We start from the raw sequence: 16,315 nt of genomic DNA, 5'->3' as shown, positions 1-16,315 counted from the left end.
AATCTGTCCCAGTAAGTCTTCACCACACAAGTAATATCTGTCCCTGCTGGCTCTGCATAAATGAGTACGAACATCTTGTGCCTAAAGAAAGGATAGTCACAGGTGCTATTCAGCTAGCGGTGATGGTCACAGTAAGTGGATCTAAAAGAAAGTATCAGTTTGTACTGGTACCCGTCATGAATAGGCTGCGTGATCAGCAAAGGATGGAAAGGAGTTGTGCAATATCTGTGATTCAGCAGCAAAAGCTGCCCCCCAGAGGAACAAGTCATTAGGCAAATTATATGCAGTTGTGGTCCAAAAATATCTTTACACATTCAGCAGTGAGCAGTTATTGTAGTCGCTTTACTAAATTAACCAAAGATTTCAGCAATTCAAAAACTGAAATACAGACACTTTATACAGAAAGATTTAAGTACAAATAAACCAAAGTAACATTCTTCAGGAAAAGGATTTTAGTTGTGTTTCATAAACACCAATAAATACTGAAAAAAAACAAGGAAATTACAAAAGAAGCAATAGCAACAACTTTAAATTGTCCCAAGGACTATATTTATAATTAAAGCTAATTTTTGATACTTTTGCAATGGGGATTTAATCCAGAAATTCTTATTTAATTAAAAATTAAAAACAAACAAACAAACAAAAAACCCAACATTCAGAGTATTACTGATATAAAACAAGGAAAGGAGTCACAACTAGAGCAGAAAAATGACACATCTGGTTAGAACCATATTACAATTTGGCAGGAATACTAATGTACACTGTGCGTGTGTGAGAAAAAGACAGCATCACAGTTACAGGCATGAAACAATGATTAAGAGTCATTATCCAAAATGAAAAGCAACATTAGTAAAAGGGAAAATGAAGACTAGAAAAGGAAAGAAAGAAAAATAAGGAAACTTTAAAAGCCACCTCTTCATCGTAGTCTTCTAAGGCAAATGTTGCATGCACTACCTCCCCGAGAAACTAGACAAAGCTTTCCCATTCCCCACATATTCATTTAGTTTCAGGAAGAAAGGTTTGAAAGAGCAGACCGCTGGGAAGAAATACTACAGACTTCTAAATTAGTGAAAGAACTTCCAGCTTCACTGTTATATTCTGGGTAAGAGGAACTGGAAGAAATTATATTTTTCAGCCTCTGAAGTGCAATGATTAATAGCAAAAGCAGAAATGCTAGGAGACTAAGGAATATAGAAACATAGACATAGACATTAGATAAACGGCCAGGTGATGAATCCACAGAAGTTGAAAGGGATGTGGGGTATAACTCCAGAAAAGTCCCATTTTCCATGTTTCCTACAAATCCAGATGAGGGGTCAGGTTCAGACATCTCGGGGTTTGCGTTTTAAAAATCACCACAGATCTTGGATTCGAAGGCAGTTTTAGCAGCATAACAGAGGGCTTATTTTAGATGAGCATTTTCCCATCACAATGAAGAGATAACAAGTCAGCCAGTGATCAGATTTATCCTTTACTGATCAAACCCAAGAAAGTGGAAGATTGTATCCTTCAGAACTGTGAGGAAAAAGAAAAAGGGAAAAAAAAAAAAAAAAAGAAAAATAAAAGGAAAGATTAATTTACTAGCAGATAACGTGATTTAATGTGTACCTGAGACAATCCAGTTCTTAAGAGTTATTAGTCCTTAGCAGTGAGGTGCAATTCTTAAGGCATTAGCTAACTTCTGTCTTTACATCTCTGTATGCCAAAATGCAGTGATAAGAGAAATCCCACCCATCAACAAATTAAAATTGATCCTTTCCCAACAGGAACTCTTTAACTGAGGAACAGCCCAATCAAAATAGCTTTGTACTTTATGTGGGATAGACGTGTTAGAACCCAAATTTGTTTTGTGGATAAAAGCTAATCAAGGAATGAAAAATCCCTCTCAAATCATCAGCTTTTTAACCTAGAGGAAGGCTGTTCAATGCCATGATGGATTCCACAACAGAATCCACTACCATTACCCACTTATTCCCTGTTGTCTTGCCTGAGGTGACCACAGTGAGAAAATCTGCCAGACCTGGCTTCTTACTATAGATTTACGAAATGGATCAAATGGTTTCGAAGATCAAAATGCATCTTGCTTTCATGCTGCCAGGGTGATCTCAATGGCAGACACGTTTCAGTGAAGTGTTGCAGCTTTTGACACCTACGAGCAAATTCCCGAGGAAACAGGCAGCCCTGGCAGCCCAGCAAACATGAGGGGTCTGTCTAAGAGCAGCAAAGCTTTGCCTTCAGCCTCTTTGTGTTGAAACCCGGAAGCTCTGGTGCTGGCAAAGGTCAGACTAGAACAGGAGGAGCACATCAGGCTGAGCTGCTTTTTTTTTTTTTTTTTTTTTTTTTTTTAACTTTTTAAACCAATGTTGTCAATCCCCAAGTGCTGTCTGGAAGAGTGAGAGGAAACTTAGTGGTAAGGAATTGCTTGTAAAAAGCCTACATGCTGTAGCTGAATTATACACAGAAACCCATTGCCTTTGTTTTGATACAAAATAGATAATGCAAGGTGTAAGTGGGAAGCAAACAAAGCTCATTTTCTGGATATGATTATCCTTATGCAACCTTTCTATCCACCCATCTGTGGCCAACCTTTCAGTGCAGATACTTGGCACAGCAAGGAAAGGTGCCCAGATTTATTCTGCACTAAGACAATATCCATACAGTCCTAAGTTCCCAGCATCTCAACCTTGCTTTAGGCCTGGCTCAATAGAGTTATCTCTAACTCCCAGCTAGAGGTTTTGAGGAAAATCCCACTGGTTTTCATGGCAACATAGATAGCAAACTGTCAGCAACAGTAAGAAAGACAGAATAGGACCCTTAAAGTATTGTGGTAGTCTGTGGTCTCCTTCTGTGTGTCACACAACTGCTGAAGTCTTTCCATGGAAGCATCCCAACATTATTCTATGCAATGTTCTGCCTTCTAATTTCTCCTGTAACCATATTACTTCTGTTAACTTGATAAAGTTCCTCTTTCTTCAAGAGGGTGACAATTTTTAACACTTTCTTTGAGCACAAACCCCTCAGTCTAAACTAAAAATCCTCAGGAAGGATTAGATACTTTTCTGCTGGTGCTGTTTCTTCTCAAGAAGCCTTGGAGATACCTGCTGAAAATGCTTTGCAGCCACTTAAGTTATTTGCCCAGGTACTCACTGTACTTCCATGCTGTAAATTAAATTTAGGAGGTTATACTATAGGACGTAAAAAGCCATAAAAGCCCTGAGTGAACAAAGACTATGTAAAGGAGTAGGTAGAATCTAATCCTGTATTTTAAAGTTTTAAAATTTTGAATTTATTTTCTATACCTCAGAATGACATCTAAACCACTGCATAAAACAGGTCAAGACTATTCTTTGGTGTCACAGACAAGTTGCATGGCATACTGCATGAAGACATCTGAACTCCCTTTTATGCCCATGAACAGGATGGCCAAGTTGCAGCTGCCTTTGGGGATGAATGATGACAGTCCTAACCCCACATATGTCCAGGCATGTCTTGGAGAGGAGTAGCTGGCCAAAACCATGCCAGGAAGTGTGCTAGTAATTCAACAGGAGAGATGATGACAGGCCTATGGCCCAGATTAATTTACTAGTATATTCACATCCATAATACTCTGATGGATAAAAGGTTACATTCCAGATGTTGTTTTATTGCAGAGCTTCTGGTAGTCTTAATCAAGCATCCCAACAGCCTACAAGATACGCAGGAGTGCAAAAGTGCATCTGCAAACGCCAGATAAAATATTCATACCCTTGTGGTATACAACTCATACAAATACATAAAATATATTTAAGGAAACCGTTTTTATAACACTAATAGTATTTACCCCAACAAGAAACAGTATTTATTGTACCTTGTGAAATGAATCATAATACACTGAACAGAGAGATCCTTATGAGATTATACTCCTTTTGAACTATCTTTAATTCAGTGATCCAAAATTAACTAATGGTACAATACATGTTCATTTCATGTTCTGGAAGTAGTTAAGTGTCTTAAAGCTAATTTATCCTTTTTAAGAGATAAGCTTTGAAATAGAAGATGTTTATCCTTGATTACTCGTCATAATGAAAAGCAGATCCATTAATAATTGAGTTTCTCTATAATAACTTAAGGAATTAATTCACATAAATTCTTTAATATGGCAGAAGTTAAAAGCCTTTAAATTCTTCACAAATTTGAAATCTGCTCTGTTCTACTTTTATCATTAATGGTTTTGGCCCTGGTACAAGGAAGAGCTTCAGCATAGGACTTCCTTTGAAGTGAGCAGAAAATTTATGGTCTTAAATAGGAAGCTTACAGTTAAGCAGAGATGTGAGTGCCTTGCTAGATCAGAGCCTTTATAGGTTTTACAATGTCAATTGGGCTATTTTTAACTGAATATTTTGTGGTGAGATCAGAGGCTCTGTAAACTCTGACTCCAAATGACTATGGTCCAGATCCTCGTTGTCTCATTTACACTGCATAGGGATGTGATATGTAACTGTATCTCATTGTAAAATATAGCTTCAGCTAAAGTGACTCTTCAGGTGATATTTTAGGAAGAAAAAAATTGTAGTGTATTGTTTTAATTACACATTTAAAAAAAATAAAGACCTGAAACATAGAGTCCTGCTCAGCCTAAAAAGATTTTTACAAACCATCTGTACCCTGTTGAAGTAAGTTAACAGCAACATCCTATAGAAGTGTGAACATATGAGCTCATAACATCTGCAGAGCATTCATAGGATAGGTACAAAATGTGTACAGAAATAAAATGGGTCCAATCCTGATCCCTGATGAAGTTCCCTGGTGCTATCTCAGCACTGCAAAAAAAAAGGCTGGAGATCAGCCAGGGTGGCTCAGCTGCCAACTGCTGGGCCATGAGGGACAGGGGTGCAAGAGTAGTTTGGACTGAAACGTGGATGAACCTCTGCCACGAGGCACATCAAACCTCCCAGCCTTAAAGAGCAGCTTTATTCAGTGCACTACAGCTATAAGGTCCCTGCTTCTTCCAAGACAAGAAGATAAGTTGTGCAACCATTTATCTCTCTCCTGGGGCCTAATCCTCCCAGAGGAAGAGTCCCCAGAGAAGCCAGATGTTGGCTTCATCTTCTTCCTTGGTAAGAGGTTTTGTGCATTTCTGAAAGCTAAATAGAACAATGTCAAGGCCAAAGCTGGTCCCAGAAAAAAAGATTAGGAAGTTTATTACTGACTTCAAAGTATAATGAGAAAATTGACTCAATATTTGTGATGTAGCTGGATCCAGATGACCTTCTCAGAGGCACCTATGTCATCCCAGGACAGGGACATGCAGCTTGAGGAGGCTTCATGAGTCATCAAGCCCTACCTGACTGCTGTCCCAGGCCATACTCTGTCTTTCCAACTCTGGCTAAGTTTTTGCCCCGCTGCTACTCCACTGTTACACAGCCTTGCTGCTCCGACAAATTGCTGATACAGATTCACTCATTTTAGCAAAACTACTCCCTGCATCAAGAAGGCACAGACTCCACCTCCACTCTCTGCTAGTTTTAGATATAAAAGAGAAGAAAACCTTATTCTGTTACTTCAAGTCCCCAAATATGAGTGCCAGCACACAAGGAAAGGCTTCACTAGATACATGGAGCCATTTATAAATGCTCACTTTTCATATTGAACTATTATGCAAGTATTATCCTGCAGTTTCACATTGTTCATCCATTCATGTCCTCTGTCCTCATTCATGTCCACTTTCCATAGGTGATACCCACTCCTATTCCAAGGGCAGGGCTACCTGACAGATACTGCACACAGCCTCAGTTGCAGTTTTTCATCTTTTCTTCTCTCCATAGTAAGGGGGAGACAGGCAAAATGACCTTTACCAAAAGTAATGCAAACTGGGAGTTGAGGATTAAGTAAGTTGTCACCACGTAAGAGCTAAATCCCTGCTGATGTGAAGCATCGTGTCTGGGTAGCTGCGCCAAAACTGTCAACTGTTTGCACCTTTGATGGCACCTGTCATAAAACTTATTTCTTCAGAACACTGCAGAGTGGTCAAGGGGAGAGACGTTGCTAATTAGCATATGCCCTGAGTGCCAAATTATATGTAACACATGCAATTTAATCTTGAGCATCACTGAGACATCGGTCGTCATCACCCTCTTCAGTCTAAGGTGAATTTCAAACAGGGCTGCAGCACTCTCCCAAGATGGCATGGAGTAAACAGAGAGCTTTTGCATAGCCTCAGGATCATAAATCCTTTACCATCCAGTTGCCTGTATTATATTTCTCTACATATCTTGATGCAACAACTCTATTTCTCCAGACACAATGAAATATAATTTAATGGTGCATACTCCCTAACACCAAGGCCCTAAAACTTGAAGAACAGGAGGTCTTTCTCAACTTAAATGATTCTACGATTCTATGATTTTATTTGGAGTTTATCAGCCATAGGTAAAAGCTTTGTTTTCTTGGTTCTTCCTGGCTTTCTGTGACTACAGGCTGTGAAATACCTTGGCTGTTTCAGAGGCTTCAAAGTGCTTAAGCAGAGAGACAAACAGATATCAAAGAAAAGCAGTGTTTTTATGCTTGATAAACTAAGATTTTTGTCCTGATCTTCCATCAGCTCTTCCTTTGCAGGTAGAGGTATTCTAAAAAGTCCTTTTCTTATTGTAAACAACTCCTAACTGTGGAGGGCTTAATTTGCTTTTACAACAGTTGCAACAGTGAGCTCCCTTTTCCCTTCAGACATCAATAAGGGACACATCAGCTTTCCTTTCCTAAAAGCTTAAAACCCTTTTGGCTGATTTCAGCCCAATGTATACAGAGAGGCAGAGGATGAAAGCAACATAAAAATTAGATATCTACAATCTTCTGTAAAGCAGATGGTTCTGGGGAGAGCAGGGAGTTGCTCAATGACCCAACAAGGGACTGGTGAAGCTCACCCATGGGCATCTGCCCAAGGAGCCTTGGGACACCAGGCTTCATTCCCCCTGTGTGCAGTGTCCTCCTGTGGATCCATTTCTCCAGCTTGCACACATGTGTGTCCCAAGGGACACAGAAGTGTGGGTGGAAGAAGCACAGCCCCACCACTGATCTCACGTGGGAGGCAGGGGGAAGCATGGAGGGAGTCAGGGATGCGGCTGCTCCTTGCACTGCTCACAAGTCCTCCAAGGAGCCTCGTACAGATGCTGGGTAACACAAGGGACAGAAACAAATCTTCCTGTTCGCATTCCTTTCTGCTTTCTTTTAGAAGCCAAAAACCAGTACTGGACATCTTCATGTATAAATAGCACAGTAAGGACCCATGGGGACACACTTTGGGTGGTCTTTGTGGAACAACACGCCCACAAAGGATGACCTGGGACAATCCCCTTGATGGTGATCTGGTGGCTAGCAAAAGGCACTGGAATTACTGACTGGCAATCTCGCTAGGAAATGGCTAGGAAAGAGAGATCGGTTGTAAGATGGTACTCTGGCTCTGAGCAGCAATTACTTGCTCTGTATTAGGCAGACAGTTCTTTGTTTTGAATAGGAGAGGGGAGGCAGAAGACTTTCATTAAAGATGACACTGATTATCTCGATTAAAGGACTCATGAGTGTGTTCTCTGCTCTCTTTTGCCCTTTTGGAAAGTTGGAGCAAGGAGTGAACAGATAATGATATCATCCCCTTGTGACCTGAAAAAACACACCATCTCCTTTGTTCAGCGTTAGAGCAGATAGAGCAGGATAATAACTGTGCAGACTCCCAGAAGAGAACCCAGACGATGCCAGTTAAAACCTCCTGATGTTTAAAGGTGTCCCCATTCCCAGTCCTGTTATCATGTTGTTATCACTACTTCCAAAAGCTGGCAGCAAGTTTTCACTAGATCTGTTACAAAGATTAAGATTTCTCATGACCTTTGCTTATTTGATCTATGTATGAAGGCCAGCAAGCTTCTGGTTTAATTTTCTCATCTTCCTCCCCAACACCTTTGTTTTATGCATTTGTTTCTTTAGTATATAGGACTGAACCACCACATTTTGTCTATCCAACTAATACGCAACACAAAACATTTATTGCCATTAAAATACTTTTACATGCTCATACCAAAAGACCAAATTAACTTTACATACAGGGAACCCTCCAGCCAGTTTGCTCTAGACTTGAAAAATGTAGCATTTTGCAACTGAATCAGACAATAGTTCTAGGTAGAAGAGGAGTTAGCAGTATTTTACTCAGTTGAAAATGTAGAATGATTCAGTAGGAAAGGCAAACAATGACTGCTCACTTGGCAAGAATATGATCCTTAATGCTTCTTATTCTTGCATAAATGCCTTTGGCAACTGAAAGACCACAAGTAAATAGGGTGCTGTTTCTTCATGTCCCCAGACCCCTCCAGGAGCAGTGAATTCCTTTGCCACTCTCCCTGGGAAGCAGGATCGGTCACCTACTGACTCAATAAAATGTGCACACAAGGAAAAGGAAAAACTATTTCCTGCCACAAGCAAGGTCTTCCCTTTAATTTTTGATCTAATTTCATCTTTTATTATGATCTAATATGATTTAAATGTATGATTTTTAAAATCTAAGAAGACAAGAGCCCAGATGGCTTGGTTGCAGGTTAAAATCAAGTTATATTTTGTTTGGGGTTTTGTGTGGGGCTGGGAAAAGGAAACTCTTGGAGACATAAGGATACTTAATTCACTCAAATAGGCTCAAATGCCTTTATCATTTACATTTCCCATGGATCTGCACCCTATGCAGTTATTTATATCAATGTAAAGCAAAGACATCATGACTTGGGACCAGACCCAGAACTTCTACCCCTTCAGTCACTGCCAGATGAGTCTGCTTCTATAAAGTATAAGAAAACAAGCAAGGACAAGGAATAAAATACTTACAAGCAGGATGATATAGGGATGTAGGACAAATGTCCAATGTGCAGGATGTGGATGGTTATCACGCCCAAATCTAAAGGGACTGCATGCTGAGAAGAGTGCCTATAAAAAAGCAATCAAAGCTGAAGAGTTTAGTAATAAATGCATTAATTACCTCCCCCCCCGCCCCCCCACATACATAAAACAAACAAACAAACAAACAAACAGGGATGAAAAGTGGCAGAAATTTCAGGGCAAAACAAGGAGAATGGAGTCCTGGCATGTTTTTTCATTTCTGGTAGCCACATCCTTCTGCTGTCCAGCTACAGCACTGCATGTATAATAAATAAATAAATAAAAAAAACAAACATGCTTCTCTCTTGATCTCCTCTTTACAGATATGTCTGGATAACACCCTGCCCCTCTTCTTTTGCAAAGTACTCCTGCACCAGGACAGCCTGCTGTCACCTGGTGATGCTTTAAGCGCTGAAGCTGCACATCTCCTTTCCAGTTCACTTCACGTCATCACCTAAAGGCTTCTGCCAGGAATCAGGTCTTTCTGGATTACACACCATTATTTATTTATACTCTTTATTTCAGACAAACTGCAGTTTAAATTCACTTACCTGAAACACGCCATCTGAATATTGTATGTGCACAAGCACAGATAGCAGATTTTTGCATGCTAAATTCACTCAATACTTAAAATTAAAACCTGGCCCCTGAACTGTCTTTAATAAAGCAAACTAAATTGATTTTATGTTTGAAGAAACAATCCCAGACAACACAGATTAAGGCAAAAGTATGGCCACTTTCAAGACGATCCTCTCCTCCAGGAAAGAAAAGACGCTCACATAGTCATTATTCATCTCAAAGCGCTACCCTTTCAGCACATTTGGTTTGAACTGCATTAGAGAAGCAGATCTCTGGGGATGAACGTTAATGCACTGTTATGTTGCTTTCATCCCTTCCATCACTGAATCACTTATGGTGTAAGCCAGTCCAAGTTCAATAAAGAAAATTATCTAGTGCAGCTGTTAAAAGTCAGCATCGTTGAAATGCAAATGTTTTGATAACATTGCACTTGATAACATTGACTGTGTTATGATGTTCCACCCAAGGAGAGGCAGACAGCTTCCTGACCACCTCCCAGCCTGGGAGGAGAGGTGTGTGGCTGCAGGTAAACCCTCAGGTCAGCTTCCCCAGAGATAGACCCAGCTGGTGCTTGGACATGAGGGCAGTGCACCCCAGAACCTGCTTAAGGAGCATGTTGGCTCCAGCAGGTGCTGCTACTGCCATGGAGAGCGGTTTGTAGCCCCCGTAAACCTTTTCTCGGGCAAATATGCCTCATGTAATAAAGAGCTCAATCCCATGCCCCGCAATTTCATCTGCTCATAGCAGAGATCCTTTCCCTTCCCTTTGTTTCTTTCAGAATGGATGTCTTGGGGAAGGAGGCTCAAACCTCTGCAGCAGAGACTTTATCTTTGAACATGACAAATATAAATGATTTTGCTTCTTTTCCATCTCTCCTTTGTCTCTGCAGGATCTTCTTTAGCACATCTCTCCCGACATGCACCGAGCACTGCTCTTGCCCATCCAGCCCTTCATGCAACACAATGCCCCAGTCCCCAGCAAGGGGAAGGGCCTGGGAAATCTTGAGCTGATTGAACATGCCAGAGATTCAGCGTGAAACACAATGCATCCTCAAGGCTTTTTAAATGTCTGTATTCATATTCAAATGGATAGCATACACAGTGAGACAGCGAGGTCTGAGCTTTTAATTACCTCAAAAGAACACAGAAATATTTGGACCAGAAGACCAAGAACTGAAACTACAGGATCTCCTTTGGTTTATGTAGTCTTTCATCCTTCTTGCACCAGTCTAACACCCTTCCCAGCTACTTTGAGGGTCTCAGTTACAGCAGTAGCCCCCAGCTGAGGCCCATGCTGACCATGTTCTGACACAGCAGGACTAGGCCTGACCACATCTGCCTCTCCCACTGCCAACAAGACACACAGGGAGCAGGGACCTAGCTGTTCCCCATGCCGCTCAGGATGTGAATGTGGCAAGGAGTCTCATCACTGTACATCTGGGAGATGGGGCCCTCCATGTTTCTGCTTCCCATGGGAACATGAGTATGAATCTCACCCAGTGGACACGCAGTCACTGGGGAAATCAGTCTGCTGCCTGTGTTAGTTTGCTGAAAATATGTATTTCCCACTTTTGTTGAAAACTTCCTGTGGGAAAAAAAAAAAAAAGAGATAACTGGAAAAAAAAAAAAAAAATCCAAAATCCCATTCTCAGACTGGTTTACCACAGCGAGTACTCATATTTAATGTCTCAGTTCCCAGTCCCAGCTTATTCCCTTCCATCCCACTCTGAGCAACTTTTGTCCCTGTTGGTCACCTTCAGACAAATTCAACCCCAAGCAGAAACCTCAAAGGCATTTGAGCTCCTAAGGTTTAGTGACAACAGATGATCAGGAAGAGGAAACACTAAGGTTCAAACAGCCATTTGGTTCCCCCGATGGCTTTAGATCTCTCTAATTGACTTCTGCAGGCAAACACAGGGACCCAGATGTCACTGCCAAAGCAACAAACCCCTCCATGGGTACCTGTGGAGGCAGCAGGCTGGCAAGGGGAGACCGTGCAGAGAGAAAAAATGATGGGATTGGGATTCCCTAATTTCTGCATTTATGGAGTGACTTCTTGTTCAATCTCTTACAAACACAAATTCAAAACTTTCATTTGAAAATTTAGTGTGGGGTGGGATGACTGCACAGTTTTACATCGCAAAATGAAGGAAGACAAAACCACAATTTTCATTTAAAGCACACTTCCCTCAGTGGAAGGAGTACGTGAAAATATTGCAGCTGCTCCTGGCTTTTCTTCCCTTTCATTGCTGCATTACCCTGTTCCCGATGCCCCTTCTTGCAGATCCTCTGTTCTGCGGAGGATCCCACCAGCACTGATGAGCCTCTCTAGACAAGAAGCCACCCAGCATGTGTGTGTGGATGCAATTACCTCAGAGCAAACAGAAATTAATTAAGCTTTGCTAGCTTGTGCCTGATTCTTAACAGCAGCTCCCGATCACCACCTTTTGTATCCGATACAAGGATTCAAGGGAACTGGTACTGGGCTCCACGCCTCTGGCCAAAGGGCCGGAGGGCAGCTGGCTCTCCCTGAACCTCTGTGGACTTCTCCTGGGGCAGTGTTCCAGCTCCTACGCATCGTTTACTCAGAGTAAAACCTGCCAGATAAAATATCAAGCCCCGGGGCAAGCAGTCATGATTATCAGGGCTTGCTTTCATTCTCCATTGCGTTCACCTGTGAAGCTGACAACTTGCAGGGCTCAGATCCGCTGGTTTGCATTCCTCCAGGGAAAACAGAGGGAGAAAAAAAAACTCAGGAAGATCAAGCACCATCCCCTTCACCTACCAGGAAAGGGCTAAATGTGGGTAAATCTGGAAGTGAATGGATCTCAGGTCTCTATTAACCCCAGCGGTGCCGCAGCACAGCATCCTGCCTGATGCCGGAGGAGGTGCTGGGAGCCCCATCCCTGGTGCTCCACAGGGGCCACATTTACCCCTGCGGTCACATCGTTCCAGCACATCTTAGGAGCCCTGCAGGCTTCTCCAAGGAGCTCTGATGAACACGAAGTGGCTACTGAGCTACAGTACGTTATGATGCAGGAAGTGGAATCCAGAGTAGAAGAGAACATGTTTTTACAGTAAAATTCAGGTTACACCCTGTCTCCCATATATTTTATAAAAACAGAGTACATGGTCCACATCAAGACCTAAAATGTCAATCAGACTTCGTTTAAAGCTCCTTAGAAATCCTGGCACAATATAAAGCTAGGACAGGAACTGTACAGTGTATTCACCAGAAACCTTTGTTAATGCATCATTTTATTTCAGAAATTTTTCTCCTCCAAAAAACAGATACAGTACGAACAATGTACTGAGGCTGAGAATTCAAATGCCAGGTGAATTTCAGGCACAGATGTACTATCACAGGACCTCTGATTGCTGTAACTCTGCTTTCCAGCTCAGGTACCTGCTTTACCAAGAGGTGTAAGGGGTGAACCTTTCCTTTTGATTCTCTGCGTATAACCAAAAATATTTCCATTCTTATTCTACCAACGCAGGCTGCATTGCCTCCCTTGACAAAGAGACTGTGGCATTACCATATCTACAGGTGTGTGCTTCACATGCATATATTTTCACTGCTTGCACAGGGGTGTGCAGTAACTTACACAAGCACACAACGCTGCTGTGAACCACGCTGTGATGTGTAAGCATAAGGGGGCAGGGTTGCACCTGAAATGTCAGAAAGAGCAAGCAAAGATAGCTAGCACTAATCACAGACCACAGAAGGGCAGCTTCTGCTTGTGGTAGATAGAGTTATCTGTGCAACACTGCCTCTCAAGTGTCCTGGCCTTAGAGGACACTGTTGTGCTCACATCCAGCCCCAGACTAATTCCAGTGACTGGGATGTGCAGCAGTGCAGGTGAGGGCTTGTCTCAGCATCTCACCAGGCAGCTGCTGAAGGCATCACAGCAAAAGCAAACGTGTTGGGACATACCAAGGAAATTAATGAAATGATGGACAAGGCACCCATACGAAGCTACAGACAAGCAAAAGGCAAAGCTCAGGGAAATACAAAGATGATAGCTTGACGGAGGTGGATGCTGAGAGCATGGGCTGACCAAATCCCAGGGGTTTTGTCCTGAAAAAGCAGGAGAGGTGAGATGCCATGTATAGGGGGACTAGCCAGGATGCTTGAAAGTGAAGCCTGCAGCTGGCATGTCCAATGTGGTGGAGATGGGGCAAAAACAGGACTGGGCAGAAGGGGAGACACAGCCAAAGCGGCAGACACGGAGGTGGCTTTTTGCAGCAGTGCTGTGGATGGACCGAGCCGTAACAGGATTTCCTCTGTGCCAACCAGGAAAAGGAGGCAACTGCAGTCGCAAAGACACAAGGGGAGGAGTGCTTGCAAGAGATTGTTACAGGGAGAGATGTAAATGTCATGACTTTTTAATATTTAAATTCCAAGTCTCAAAACCTATCAGAAACATCGTATTTTTCAGTAACTTCTCGATGTGCTCTGTGGTTGAGCTAATTCCTCTTCTGCTTCTACGTAGACGGGGCGCCAGGAGGAAAACTGCGCTGCTTCCTGCCTTTGATGGGGAATTTGCAGAATACAATTTATAACTTGCACTGCACCACTAAGACCCAATTACGAACCAAGACATTTGGCAGACACAAGCTACCCGGGTCAGCCTGTTACGTCTGAAAAGGTTAACGAAATGCAAAAGGCAATAACTTCCTAAGCCAAATATATCCACACACGTGCACTCACCAACTTGGTGATGGTACTGGAGCAGACTTGGGTGCTGAAACAGCCCCGGACCCCTTCCCCACCAGCTCAAGGTCCTACAGCATCTCTGCGGCTGCCAGCGATGCACAGCAAGCAGCAGGCTGCAGGCAGGCAAGCCTGCATGCCAGAGCAGGCAGAGGAAAGCCTGGGAAACATGAAGGAGGCGGGCATGACATGCTGCTTCTTCCCTCACCTTAGGTGATGTGCATGGCCAAAGTCTGAGGGAAAGGTGGGGAAGGAAGGCAGCCAGTACCCAGCTACAAGCAGCAGCGCCCATCCCTGACGAGGACAAGCCTTTGTAGGCATTATGGCAGAGAGAAGGACACCAGGGCTTTCAGGTCATCCTTTGTCTCAGTCTGTTCAGGCTCAGAAAACTCAGAGTGGGGTCAAAACGACTGCAAAAGGCAAGACTGTAAGGGAAGAGATGTCCACCCTACAGTCTGATCCCTTAGAATAAAGCTGTCAGCACTATGCACCTTCTACATCTCCAGGTTTTACACATTTCTTCTGTTCAGCTTTGTACCATACTGCTACAATTACCTCCAAATTAAATTTAATAATACTTACTATGGATTCCTAATTTTCTTTGCTTATATACATGTCAAGAAATCTGGCAAATGCTCAGCCTTTTACCACTCTGTTCATAATCTCCCTCGGACTACTATTTAGCATACACAAGATAGGAAGAGTTTGCTTTGCTTGCTTTCTGTCCCAAACTTCCTTACCCCTACTGAGATGATGCTGCAACAGCCCGGAGCTCTTAGCTAGGCACTAGGTGGTTGGGAAGGACACATTTCTGTGCGTCCATCCTGCTTTGTTTTAACACATTGTGCTGTCTAAGCTCCATTCCTCTCCCGGTACATACACAGGACAGGCGTTTTAGAATTTATTTGCAGAGGGAGCAATTCCTTTGCCATCATCTTCCTGCAAACAATGTGAAAGAGCACACGCGTGGCAATCCCTGTTTTTGCCCAGAGAGCCGAAAACGTGCTTGCACAGTGATGACCCCATGCTCTGCACCATCAAAGCCTGCAGCATCTCGCCGAAAGACCACAACAGAAACCGACCTGTGCCTCGCTTCCCTCAGCATCCCTCCTGCCAGGAGCAGCACAGCCACGGCCACACGTTCCTCCAGGGAGCCTCCTGCTCTCTCTGTCCCTGGCAAAAGCAATTTCTCCCAAACCAGAAAGTCTGCTACGGGAGCACTCTGACAGCCCTTGGGTCAACGACGGCAAAACCAAGTTCTTGCCAAAATGCCTTGCGGAGCGACCAAAGGCAGGCGCTAGGACAAACGGGTGTGTGAACCCAACGCCCTGATTGCGGCACACGAGGGGCCAAGCACCCCACTGCCCCCGCGACCACCGACACCAGGTACGAGGCACTTTGTGGTGGACCGGCTCCTGTCAGACCCAATAAATCACAGCGGGCTTTAAGAAGGATGGGAGATAAATAATAATAATAATAATAATAAACATAATAATAATAATGAAGTACCGACCTCCCTTAAAATAATTATTAATTAAAGGGGGGGAAAAAAAAAGAAGAAACCCCACAACACGAGCCCAGGGAGAGGGCAAGCCCCAACGCCGCGGCTCCGAGCCCCCCCAAGCCCGCGCCCCCCGCTCACCGCTCCCGGCTCCGGCTCCGCTCCCCCGTGCCCGGCTCCCGGCTCCCGGCTCCCGCCGCCGTCCCGCACGGCCGCCGCGGCAGCGCCGCCCCCGGCCCGCCCCTCGCCCGTCCCCTGCCCGCGGGCGGCCGCCGGACCCCAGCCCCCGGGAGGGGAGAGGGCTGGAGGGGGGCTGGGTGCGGTGCTCGGGCTGGTGGAGGGGGTGAAAGGCCTGCGAGGTGCTGGGGTGGATGTCGTTGAACCATAGAAGCATTAAGGTTGGACAAGACCTCCGAGATCATCTGGTCCAACCATCCCACTACCACCAGTGTCACCACTAAACCACGTCCCCAAGCACCACATCCAACCTCTCCTTGAACACCCCCAGGGACGGTGACTCCACCAGCTCCCTGGGCAACCTGTCCCAGTGCCTGACTGCTCTTTCTGGGCAGAAATGTCTCCTCATTGCCAACCTAAACCTCTCCAGTGCAAATTGAGGCCATTCCCTCTAGT

At 43.8% G+C, this 16,315-nt stretch overlaps 1 protein-coding gene across 1 annotated transcript; it reads right to left on the bottom strand.

Moving 5' to 3' along the window:
- Nucleotides 1–321: 321 nt before the first annotated feature.
- Nucleotides 322–15,900, bottom strand: SERTM1 (serine rich and transmembrane domain containing 1). The gene is made up of 3 exons (XM_084526365.1): nt 15,824–15,900; nt 8,839–8,937; nt 322–1,515 (listed from the first exon to the last, which is right to left on the bottom strand). The coding sequence occupies exon 3, from the start codon at nt 1,328–1,330 to the stop codon at nt 1,007–1,009; it is 324 nt and encodes a 107-aa protein (XP_084382491.1). The 5' UTR covers nt 1,331–1,515; nt 8,839–8,937; nt 15,824–15,900; the 3' UTR covers nt 322–1,006.
- Between the last annotated feature and the right edge of the window lie 415 nt (nt 15,901–16,315).

This window comes from Aythya ferina, assembly GCF_964211825.1.
Source record: "Aythya ferina genome assembly, chromosome: 1".
NCBI lineage: Eukaryota > Metazoa > Chordata > Aves > Anseriformes > Anatidae > Aythya > Aythya ferina.
Note: the sequence above shows the minus strand (reverse complement) of the source record. Positions and strands in the feature narration are given on the sequence as shown.